Source organism: Artemia sp. Qi Xiang Cuo, chromosome 13, assembly GCF_049724085.1.
Source record: "Artemia sp. Qi Xiang Cuo chromosome 13, ASM4972408v1, whole genome shotgun sequence".
In the NCBI taxonomy this organism is placed as follows: Eukaryota; Metazoa; Arthropoda; class Branchiopoda; order Anostraca; family Artemiidae; genus Artemia; species Artemia sp. Qi Xiang Cuo.
This window is the reverse complement of record NC_142806.1, coordinates 64721489-64734539: the sequence shown is the minus strand read 5'-3', so window position 1 is coordinate 64734539 and position 13051 is coordinate 64721489. Positions and strand designations below refer to the sequence as shown.

The 13051-nt window shown below is 36.3% G+C and overlaps 1 protein-coding gene across 1 annotated transcript in view; it reads right to left on the bottom strand.

Annotated features, from left to right (window-relative positions):
- LOC148945550 (caspase-1-like) overlaps positions 1–13051 on the bottom strand; it is a 162913-nt gene that overhangs the window by 44400 nt on the left and 105462 nt on the right. Inside the window, exon 5 of the mRNA XM_089098809.1 lies at positions 2025–2241. Coding sequence (XP_088954935.1) covers positions 2025–2241 — 217 coding nt within the window. The remainder of the gene's footprint in view (positions 1–2024; positions 2242–13051) is intronic.

The window sequence follows — 13051 nt, the reverse complement described above, 5'->3', positions numbered from 1 at the left end:
CCAACTAGATGAGTTTATTGTATTGAAAATAATATTATTAAAGTTTCAATACTCAACCAGCAAGTAAAAAATGGAATTTATCACCTAGTTGTTTGTTGTGCTCAAAAGAGCCTTCATTAAGTTATTGTTAACCGATCAGCAACTAGAACATTCGGAATTTATCAACTAGCTGAGCTTGTTGTATTAAAAATTGCATTTATTAAATTTTCGATACCAGTCGGTAACTAAAAGACTCGAAATTTATCAACTTGGTCAAATTATTGTACTCAAAAGTGCTTTTTTAAATTTTTGATGTTCAGTTAGCAGTTAAAACACACAGAATTTATCAACTAGTTGAGTTTAATGTACTCAAAATTGTTTTATTCAATTTTCGGTTTTCAGTCAACAATTAAAACACAAGGAATATATCAACTAGCTGAGTTTGTTGTACTTACATGTTTTTTCATTGAATTTCATGGTACTTAGCCATTAATTAAAACACGCGGAACTTATAAACTAGCTGAGTTTACTCTACACAAATTTTCTTTTATAATATTTTGTTAATCAGTCAGCAACTAAAACACCCGGAATCTACCAACTATCTGAGTTTGTTGTCCTCAAAAGTGCTTTTATTTAAATATTTGGTACTAAGCCTGCAAGTAAAACAAACGAAACTTATAAACTAGCTGAGTTTTCTGAAAAAACTTCCTTTATTAAATTTTTGTTACTCAATCACCAACTAGATCACTTAAAATATATCAACTAGCTGAGTTTGTTGTACTCAAAAGTCATTTATTGAATTTTTTATATACCCGGTCAGTAACCAAAACACAAGGAATTCATAAACTAGCTCAGATTGTTGCATTCAAAAGTGTTTTTATTAAATTTTTGGTACTCAGCCAGCAGGTAAAACACACAAAATTTATCAATTAGTTGAGTTTGTTTTGCTCAACAGTGCTTTCATTAAATTTTGATACTCAATCAACACCCAAGAAACTCGGAATACACCAACTAGCTGAGTTTGTTTTACTCAAAAGTGTTTTTTTATTAAATATATTTACTACCCAGTCGGCAACTTAAACATTCGGAGTTTACCAACTAGGTGAGATTGTTGTGCTCTAAAGTGCTTTACTAAGTTTTTGGTACTCAGCCAGAAAGTAAAACACAGTGAATTTATCAAATAGCTGAGTTTGTTGTATTCAAAGTGCTTTCCTGTTATACTTTAGAGGCTAATGTTGTATTTTTACAACGTAGTCCAAAATTGACAATTTTGATTAAATTATGAGAAACAATTTTTTTTTGTCAGTAATTTTACCTAGAGACTGCATTGGAAGTTTTGTAGATTTTTCCTGATATTCCTTCTTAGATTGGTCTGCATAGTTTTATTTCTCATGAGTAAATTGTTAATTAAACAGATAAGGTGATAACACCAGACCCTGATGACTATCTGATATGACAAAAATATTACTCTGATAACCACGAGCCTGGCTTTACCCTATGATACCAATTTCTACAAAAAAATTATGTACTTGAAATGCAAGGGGGGGTTAATGCCAAAAATGGGCAAAGTTCAACATTCCCTAAAGGTTTGCCTTAAAAACCTTTGCCTTTCCAGACGCACGGAGGATTAAATTTTCCCCTATCTCGCAAAAACAAATCTTATACGTAAACAATGGGAAAGTGTTGATAATACAGCCATTTGGTAACCAGCGTGTGCTTAATATAGTTTTATTTAGGTATTTACATCGCTCAATATTCGCTGAAAATTTCACCTTAAAACCGTAAACTGTTTTGGAGACACAAGGTCTAACATGATACCCTCTCCTACGAAAAACTACTATATTTGTGAAGAATGGACGAGAACACATTTCTGAAGAACACATAAGTTATGGTATAGGAGAGATATGATAGGGAGTTATGCTTTTTATCACCAAGCCTAGAGAATGAAAAAGCTCTTCTAGTTGAGCTTAAAATTACTCTCTAATCTTCTTTTCGATTTTTTTAAATCTAATATTCAAATCTATAAGAAGGATCTAAATAATTACTTGCTCCTGAAAAAGACGTGTCTCGTCATCATAGATAAGATACAGGGCATCTGCTTTTTGTTGTCGAATTCCAGGTTTTTCTTGTTTCTTGACTTGTAATCAACGGCGATAATTCGCAAAACTTCCGTCATCATGTCCATTAAATGGGTGCTGCCACTTTTTGCTTCTAGTACCTCGCACAAGGTTTGAATAAAAGGTCCTCGAAAGGCTACAAAACCTATTAAAAGAAATAAAATATATTAAAAAAAAACAAAAAAAATTTCGCATAAAAAAAAAATCGATCTAGATAGGTCAGATGTGAAAAATCGTTAAGAGCCTGAATTTTGTTTCAACAAATGACATCATGTACTATGTTCGTACATCATATAAACATTTCTTATGACATCACAGAATGCATCATATAAGTATCTTCTTATATGATGTCATACATAGCATAAATAAGATTGCTGAGTTTCCAACGCAACAGTTATTTACATAATATAATTTCTCTTAAAAGACCCATAAATTGAAAATCTTGCAGCTGCAGTCAGAGGCAACGCTATAGCGATGCGTATAATAAAGAAGCCCATACGGCTCTAATATTTTTTTTCCCAGAGGCACTTTATATGGAAAGGGTCGTCGTATAAACTTAAAAGGGGCTCATTCGATTGGAAATCGAGAGTTCTAATGCCCTTTTTAAGGGTCAAAAGGGATTGGACTAACACCCCTTCCACGCCCACCATTTCCCAAAACACATCCAATCGAAATTTTGAGATGGCCATTTTGTTCCACGTAGTTGACTTCCAACTATAAATTATGATTTTGGGCAGGGCAATTCATCCACAGCCCTCAAGGCACGGGTTATAAGTTATGCCCTGGGGGCATATAAGGTTTTTTATAGAAAGCTCTGTCGTAGAAACTTTAAAAAGGACTCATTGAAAATTCAAAGGGCTAGTTCCCATTTTAATAAGTGAAAGTGATTGGAGGCAACTAACACCCCTCTCACGCCAACCTTTCCCCACAACACATCCAATAAAAATTTTGAGAAAGCCATTTTTTTCAACGTAGTTAAAAGTTCTGGAAATTATATCTTTGAGCAGGACATCCTCCCTCAGTCTTCGGGGCAAGGGTTATAAGTTATCCCCTAAGGGTATATATGGTTCTTATGGAAGGAATCCTCGTAGAAACTTCAGAGAGAGCTCATTTGGCTGGAAATTGAAATTTCTAGTTCATCTTTCAAGAGTCAAAAGAGATTGGAGGGCAACTAGCCCCCCCACAGAACCTTTCCCCCGAACGCATATAAGACGAATTTTTAGACAGCCATTAAGTTAAAAATTATTCAAAAGTCAGATAACAAAAACTCAGGTGTCGACACAACCACCCAAGAACCTGAGGCAGGCGTTGCAAGTTGTACCCTAGGGGAATATATGGTTCTTATGGAAGGGATGCTCATTTGAACTTCAGAGAGGGTTGATTTGAATAGAAATTTAAAGTTCTAGTTCAATTTTTAATAGTATTAAGAGATTGGAGGGCACCTAGCTCCCCCCTCTACGCCCTTTTTCCTCAAACCCATCTGAGGAGAACTTTGAGATAACCATTTTTTTAAAAATAGTCCTAAGACCATAACGAAAGCTCTGGGGTCGACACAGGACCCGAGAGTAAGCGCTGTAAGTTATTCCTAGGGGGAATATATGGTTCTTATCGAAGAGATGCTCGTAAAACCTTTAGAGCAGGCTCATTTGATTACAAATTGGAACTTCTAAATCAGTCTTTGAGAGTCAAAAGAGATTGGAGGGCAACTAGCCCTCCTCTCTTCTTACGCCCCTTTTGCTCCAGTTGCATTCGATAAAAATTTTGAGATAGCCATTAAGTGAAAATTTTTTCAAAAGTCAGAAAACAAAAACTCAGGTGTCGACACAACCCCCCAGGGCCCGGTGGGAAGCATTATAATTTATGCCCTGGGGCATATATGAGTCTTATGAAAGGGTGCTCGTATAAACTTCAGAGAGGGCTCATTTGATTGGAAATTTAAAGTTCGAGCTCACTTTTTAATAGTCAAAAGAGATCTGCGGGTAAGGAGCCCCCCCCCCACGCCTTTTTTTCCAAACCCATTTGGTACAAATTTTGAGATAGACATTTTTTTTAAAATACTTCCAAGGTCGGATAAGAAAAACTCCGGTGTCCATGAAAACCATCGGGGCCCAGGGGAGGGGTTTCTAAGGTATGCCCTAAAGGCATGTATGGTTCTTATGAAAGGGATGCTCGTATAAACTTCATAGAGGGCTCATTTGATTGAAAATTGAAAGTTCTAGTTCACTTTTTAAGAGTCAAGAAAGTTAAGGGCAAAAAGCCCCCCCACGCCCTTTTTTCCCAAACCCATCCGCTACAAATTTTGAGATAGCTAGTTTTTTAAAAAAATTTCCAATATTAGATAACAAAACTTAGGTGTCAACACAACCCCCCAGGGCTGGGGGGGGGTGGGTGTTGTAAGTGTCATTCTGGGTGTGTATATGGTTCTTATGAAAGGGATGCTCGTATAAATTTCAGAGAGGGCTCATTTGATTGGAAAACGAAAGTTCTAGTTCACTTTTTAAGATTCAAAAGATATCCGAAGGCAACTAGCCCCCCCCCACACGCCCTTTTTTCCCCAAGCCAATCCGATAAAATTTTTAAAATAGCCATTTCATTAAAAATAGTTCATAGGTTAGATGAGAAAAACTCCTGTATCGACGCAAACCCTAGAGCCCGGAGGAAGGTGTTATGAGTAATGCTCTGGGGGCATATATAGTTCTTATGGAAGGGATGCTCGTATAAATTTTGGAGAGCTCATTTGGTTGGAAATTGAAAGTTCTTGTTAACTTTTGAAGAGTCAAATGATATCGGAGGGCAAGTACCTCCCCTCCACGCCCTAAATGCATCAGATATAAATTTTGAGATAGACATTTTGTTAAAAATAGTTCAAAGTTCAGATAACAAGAACTCTGGTGTCAACACAACCCCTGAGGGCCCGGGGGTAGGCATTGTAAGTTATGCCCTGAGGGCATATATGGTTGTTATGGAAGGGATGATCGTACAAAACTTCTTAGAGGGCTCATTTGATTGGAAATTGTAAGTTGTAATTCACTTTTTAAGAATCTAAAGTGATCGGAGGGGAGCTAACCTCCCCCTACCCTTAATTTATTATTTTCCCAGAGGCACTTCATATAGAAGGGGTCGTCGTATATACTTCATAGAGGGCTCATTCGATTGAAAATCGAGAGTTGTAGTGCCCTTTTTTAAGAGCCGAAAGTGATCAGAAGGCAACTAAACCCCCCAAGCCCTTTTTCCCCAAATATGTCTGATAATAAATCTGAGGTAGCCATTTCGTTAAAAAAGGTTCAAAGGTCAGATAAGAAAAACTCCTGTGTCGACGCAACCCCCAGGGCCTGGGGTGCAGGAGTTATAAGTGGTGCTCTGGGTGCATGTAGGAGTAGTAATATATCAATGAAAGGTAGCTGGCAGATAGGACATTACTGTGTCAATGAAAGGTAGCGGGCAGATAGAATATTACTGTGTCAGTCTAAGGTACAAGACAGATGAGACATTACTGTTTGAATCTAAGGTAAAAGACAGATATAACATTACTATGTCAATTAAAGGTAGAAGACAGACAGGATATTACTGTGACAATTATAGGTAGCGGGTCCATAGGCTATCCATACAGGCGGGCCTATCATTCCTGCGGGTGCCCTATTCCTACCAATCAAGCAGACGGTACCGGTATCTTACAGGAGGGCAGTACCCATACCATACAACGGGGTAGTACTCCCATCATACAAGCGGCCTATCAGTCCAAGCAGACACATAGCCAATCTAATGGGGCATTTCCATACATATAACTCCAGAAATAAAAAATCCATGTATCCTTACACATAAAGTATCTATGCCATAAAACATTAAAAAAAAGAATTTTTATTGTTCATTGTATTGGTGTTTTATTTGATGTATTATTGTATTAATTAAAAAAACTTTTTCCACAAAATAAGTTTTTCAAATAAAAGTAAAGAACTCCATTAAACAAAAAATGAGCAAAAATAAACTCAAATAATCTACCACGCGTGAAACTACCACAAATCACTATCGATAAATAAATGAAACCCAAAACGAACAGAAACTAAAATAAATAACCAAGTCAAACTTAAAACGAGCAGAAATTAACATAGGTTGGGCGCAAAACCCCTATGCCTTCCCAAGGCCAGAACAAAATTTGCACTATTTTGAAAAAATATAAATGATTTTTCTTTTATAACTTTAATAAATCAAATAATATTAAGATTTTGATTACTAAATATCAGTATATGTATCTTAAACTGACAATGCACATTCATTTGTGTTTTTACAGTAAAGTGCAAATTTTGTTCTGGCCTTGGGAAGGCATAGGGGTTTTGCACCCAACTCGTGTTAATTTCTGCTCGTTTTGAGTTTTACTCGGTTATTTATTGTAATTTCTCTTTGTTTTGGGTTTAATTTATTAATTAATGCTGAATTGTGGTAGTTTCAAGCTCGGTAGATTATTTTTTTTTAGTTTGGCTCATTTTTGGCTTATTGGAGTTCTTAACTTTTCTTTGAAAAACTTATTTTGTGGAAAATGTTTTTTAATTAATTTCTGTTGGTTTTATATTGACATTGTCTTTTCAGGGAAAAAGAAAATGACACTTTAAATTTTTTGATTTTTAAGACTTTATAGTTTGGCCAGCCATTTGTATACTGGAGAAAAATTTTCAGCAATTTTTAACAACATACACCCTTTTAAAAATCTGGACAGAAATAGTACTTTTTAATTTAGTTTCATACCTCCTCTAGTTGACCTGAAATGGAAAACTTGATACCATTCGCAAAAAAAAACTGTTTACTTTCCTTGATAGCTTGGTTACACTTACGCTATTTTGAAAGTTTGAACATAATACCCTAAGTCGTTCTTGGGATACTGAAAAAATAAATAAATGATACATTGTGCCAACATTCTTCTTATATTCCCTTAGGGCATAACTTAAAAGCCTTGCCCCAAGGTACTGTGGGGGAGTGTTCTCCTCAAAAACATATTTTCTATCTGGATATCAACTACGCTGAACAAAATGGCTATCTTAAAATTTTGATTGGATGTGTTTGGGGGAATGATCTGCGTGGGGGGGGGCTTGTTGCCCTCCAATCACTTTTGACAATTAAAAAGGGCACTGACCCTTTGAATTTCCAATCGAATAAGTCTTTTTTGAAGTTTCTACGACAATGCCTTCTATACAAACTTTATATGCCACCGGGGCATAACTTAAAACTCTTGCCCCGAGGGTTGTGGGGGAGTGTCCTCCTCAAAAATATATTTTATATTTGGAAAATAACTATACTCAACAAAATGGCTATCTCAAAATTTTGATTGGATGCGTTTGGAGGAATGAGGGGCGTGGGGGGGGGGCTAGTTGCCCTCCAATTACTTTCAACTATTAAAAAGGGCACTAGCCACTCCAATTTCCAATCGAATGAGCCCTTTTCGAAGTTTTGACGACAACTCCTTTGATACGAAGTGCCCGGGTTTGGAGGAAAAAAAAACATTGTGCCCACATCGTTCTTTACTTAGGCAGCGCTATTGCGCTGCCTATGATAACAACATCAAATTCCCCTCCGTCCAGAATTTACAACGACAGTACATAAATCGCAAGACCATACTTTCTAATTTGTGGGTGTTGACCTCACTACACCTATTTTTTAATCACAGTATATTGTATTTGGTATTTTCTAGCGTTGAATGACAATGTACCTTAAAGGTTCTGCTGCTAATTAAAAAAAAATTCAATGATAAGTAAAGAGCTATATTAAATTTAAGACCAACAGGAATAAACTCCAATAGCAATTAAAACTCAGAAAGATCAGAAGTTATTATTAAGGAGCAAATGAAACCCAAAAGGAACATATATAAAATAAACAATCATATCAAACAAACATAAAACAGCTATTAATACAAATGAATAAACCTCAAAGTAAGTAAAACCTAAAATGAGTATGGAAGTCAAACTTAAAACGAACAAAAATCACTGCAAACAAAAGTTTGGCTAGTGTCCCTTTCCCTTACTGTAAAAGTCCAGGGCCAAGTTCATCATTTGCGTTTTACTGGAAACTACTTATGTCTTGAACAGTCCTTTGCACGAACTAATAAACTTAAACTGAATATTTGATGTTTAATGATAAAAATATTTGATAGCTCAGCAGTTCCAGATTTTAGAAAATATCTAAAAATATAGACAAAAGAAAATATCTGTAATATTATTCGTTTTCAGTAAAGCACAAAGGACAAAATCGGCTTTAGACTTTTGCAGTTAGGGAAAGGGCTGCAGCCAAACTTTAGTTTTTAGTGATTTTACTTATCAGTTAAAATTTTTGAACTGAAAACTGGTAGTCACGTTATTGTCCAACATTCAGAACATGAAGCTTTTTGTAACATGCAGTAGTATTTTCACACTGATACAACTCACCGAGTACTCTCATTACTTTGCTTTTGCACTATTTTAATTCTTTTTTAGTTACATATGGTATTACTAGCTCTTACCACGCAGCTGTACCCAATATAGGGCTGAAAAAAGAGACAAAATTTAGGTTTGAGGGTCTAAACTAGATATACATATTTAGCTCCGGATTATCCCTTGACCACTAGAAGCTTTGGCTGGTATTATTCCACTATTATCCCGAGTAATGGATGGACGCTCCGAAAATCGGATGAAGATTTGCTGGATGTTTTCCAGAGAAATTGCTTAGGGATTGTTCTGGGTACCCGGCTGACTGACCGTATTTCAAACAGTAGGCTATACGAAAAATGTGGTTCAATACCCCTCTCTAGGGCTATAATGAAAGAAAAGTTGAGGTGGTTAGGGCACGTTGTACGGATGAAGGATGACAGATTGCCGAAGATTGTTCTTTTCGGCCAACCATCTAGGGCTAAACGAAAAGCAGGTCGTCCCCGTCTGGGGTGGGAGGACGTCATAAAGAAATATTTAAGGAAATGGGAACTTCTTGGGCGGGTGTAAAAAGGGAGGCTTTGAATAGATTGGGGTGGAGGAGGAGCGTGCGTAGCTGTGTTGGCCTCAGACGGCTTGGTGCTGCAGTGAGTTTTTAGTAGTAGTAGTATTAATGGATACCGTAGACCTAATGCATAACTTCAGATCCATATAAAGCTGCAGAATTTAGTGGGGCCAGAGACCCGGTTTTGCTAAAACTCACTAAGCTGGTCTTTCTTGCATTGACAGCAAGGTAATTCACACCCACAAAGACATGCAGACCATTGAGTTTACTATTTGCTTTTCCCATGGTTTCATGATATGACTTTGTAAAAACAGTTATGGCTGTATCATAGGCCAAAGAAGCTAATGCAGCATCACTAATATAATACCGTAAGGTATCCGCTTAAATTAGAAATGGAAAGGGTACTAAAACGGAACCCGGTGGCACATCAAAAAGAGAAGGCATTGTGACAGTGACAATGTTTTTATGAAAAACACTTATATGTTGACCAAGAAGGTAACCCTAAAACTACTTCAGAACATTATCTTTATTACTTTAACTTTTTACAACGTCAAGAGTATTCTAAAATCAAGAGTTTCGAATATTTTGTTTAGATTAATAAATACTGTTAAAGGAATCAATTTTCTTTCAAAAATCAAACCATGGTAAGGTAAAAAACCAAGATATGCCGTTTTCGAAAGCATTTCGTGTAAACTAGTCAGCTTCTCAGTAATACTTGAAAGATAGAACTTGTTTACTATCCATTGATTCCTCTGCAAAAGAGAAAGATAAAGAAGAAACAGTTCTATGTAGTTATGTATAGCTAATAGTTGCAAACTATCCGGGAGTGGGTTTGAAAGAAAAAAACATAACAAAAAAAGACTAAGCGTGGGCTTAGGAGATGTCTGCGATGAAGCTGATATGGAGGGTTAGATTGTCTTGCCAATGAGAAAGAATGGGACAAAGTGATTAATTCTGCTAAACTTGATAATTCAGCTAATTCAAATTGTTCCATCTCGTCAGCTCCGGCGTCTGACAACTATTCAGTTATATTGTCTAAAGTGAATTCTGCAGTGCTCGCGTTTCATTCGAAATTACTTGATTTGGTTCTCCCGTCGTCTTCGACTCAGGCACATGTTCTTTCCGTTTTAGTTGATGATGTAATTGCATTTGTTAAGAAATTCCAATCAAGCTCTCTTAATATTGACGGAATTTGTGATTATCATCTAAAAATAAACTGCCCGTCTTTGTTTTTCCATTTTCAGTTGGTTTTCTAAACGTTATTTTTTGTTCCCTTGTTCCTGATAGCTTTTTGTATGGAACTGTCAATTCTGTTCCTAAATAAGATAAGGGTCCTTTAGACTGTTTTTCTAATAGGCACATCACGGTTGATTGTAATTTAAGCAAAATCCTTGAATATATGATACATCCTTTCATTAAAGTTAATGCTAATTTTGGGGAGAACCGGAACAGTTTTTGATCTGGCATCCGTTGCCAGCACACTCAACGGGCTCTGGCTTTCCTTCTTAAAGAAGCCTCAGCCAAAGGCTATGATTTTCACATTTGTGATCTTGATCGTTCTAAGCCTATCAATAGTGTTGACCACAATTTGGCCTTTTACTCTCTTTACAGTCAAGGCATCAACCTTTCAGTTATTTTTCTTCTTAAGCTTTGGAATAGTAAAGCTTATCTTCGAATTATAACTACGGTGCCCTTTCTTCTTTTACTATTCCTGTTTGTCGGGCTGTATGGCAAGGTGGAGCATTATCTCCAAGCATTTTTATATTTGTACTTAAGGTATTCTTGAGAATTTTTCTTCCATGTGTTTTTTAGGTTTCAGTGATATTTCCTACTTCGCTTTTGCTGATGAAAATTTTTTAATTAGCCAGGGTAAACTCAGTCTATCGTAGATGGCTAATGAAGTTGCTTATTCTTCTACTAAAATTGGTCTTTCGCGTAATGTTGACAAATGTGATTTTCTTTCTTTCAATTTTCCATCCACACCTAGACCTCTAAGTTTCAAATACTTCTTTATCCCTCATGCAGATTCCATACGGTGGTTGTTTATTACGCTTACCAAAAGTCTTAAGTTTTTTTGTAAGATTTTTGCCAGAGTACAGGATGCCAGAATGAAGATAAAAATTGGTTACTCTAAAATTGAATCCAATATTGGGAAATATCATCGTATTGCCCTTAGTAAGCTTTATTCTACATTTTCAAGATCATTCTGTTCTTTTCCTTCCTAGGCTTTACCCTATTTTTAGGAATAAGAATAGTAGCGATGTTGAAACGTCTTATTTCAGTTTTTGTAGATTTCTTCTCTATCTATCTCTGTCTTACAGGAATCAATAGATAGTAAGTAATTTCTATCTTACGAATATTACTGAGAAGCTGACTAGTTTACATGAAAAGCTTTTCGAAATGGCAAATTGGCGTTTGTCACCCTACCAAGGTTTGATGTTTGTAAGTAAATTGATCTCTTTAGCAGTATTTATTAATCTAAACGAAGCATTCGATGCTGTTGATTTTAGAATAATTTTGACTTGGTTAAAAAGTCTTCGTATTAAGTATAATGCTCTTAATTGGTTTCTGGGTTATTTTCATGGTTGATCTATAAGTGGGAATCATAAAGATATTGATAGTAACACGATGCCTTCTATATTTATTGTGCCGCGGGGTTCTTTTTTAGGACCCCTTTCATTTTTAATTTGTGAGGATACCTCACGGTATTTTATAAGCGATTTCACGTTTACTTCTTTTGCTGAAGACACAGCCATTGCTGTTTATGTTAAGTCAGTTCAAGAAAACGCGGTAAAAGCAAATAGTGCACTCAACAGTCTCCATGTTTTTGTGAGTGTGAATCACCTTGCTATTAAGGCAAGGAAGACAATCTTCATGATTTTTATCAGAAAAAGGTTTCTAGCCCCACTGGGTTCTGTAGTTTTATATTGATCTGAACCTATTCGACAAGTCTATGATATCCGTTAGCCTACCTGCTGTTTCTACATTCATTGTAATCTTAGCTGGAAGATACAATGTGAAATAGTATCAGCCAAAGCTTCTAGCGGTCTAGGGATAATCTTAGACTAAAACATGTATATCCAGTCCAGACCCTCAAACTTATATATCGCTCCAATCTTGAGCTTTATATAGAACACGGGTGATTGGCATGGGCCAGTAATTTTATAAGTAATTTCAAAAGGATTAACATAGTGCAAAACAAAGTAATGAGAGTACTCGGTTAATAATACCAGTCTGAAAATACTATTGCATGTTATAACAAAGTTCATGTTCTGAATGTTGAACAACAGCGTGACTACCAGTTATCAGTTTCAATGTCAGTGTTTAAGTAGATATTCCTCTGTGTACTTCCTGAAAGTAGGGAGGACCCTAGTACCCCCATCCCTCACCCCTGCTGCCATCTACAATTGAGTCTGACTATGATCCCACACCATATATGGGCATAGAATCCCTAGGGAGAACACCTGTGCTGTCAGTCCTGACCCCACACCATATATGGGCATAGCCTCACTAGGGGAAATGGATATCTGAGAAAATTGATTTGTTGTTTCCAAGTGTATTGTCTCCGGGCGAAGTTTACACATGTGCATTAACGGTGGGGGAAATGTATTGATCTATAACTCGTGACGGGGCACCATATATGGGCATAGAATCCCCAGGGAGAACACATGTGCTGTCAGTCTAAACGGGACTCCATTTATTCATGATTTATTAATATCTAATGGATGATGTCAAGGTCAATTGATTTGTTGTTGTTGTTCGTCCAGGTGTACGCTAGGGAGAATGTTATGATCCAGGAATGGGAAACAGGATCACGTGTGTCCTTCTAAACCAATCAGAGAGTAGATTACATCTCATTTTAAGCCAATGAGAGGGTCGCTTACATATGATTTTCCTTTTGCATAACAATTCGCCTTTGGGATTTCGTATATAACGGACATGCGTTGTGATTAAATTAACAGAAAGTTCTCTGACACTATGTATACAACAATGAATATTAT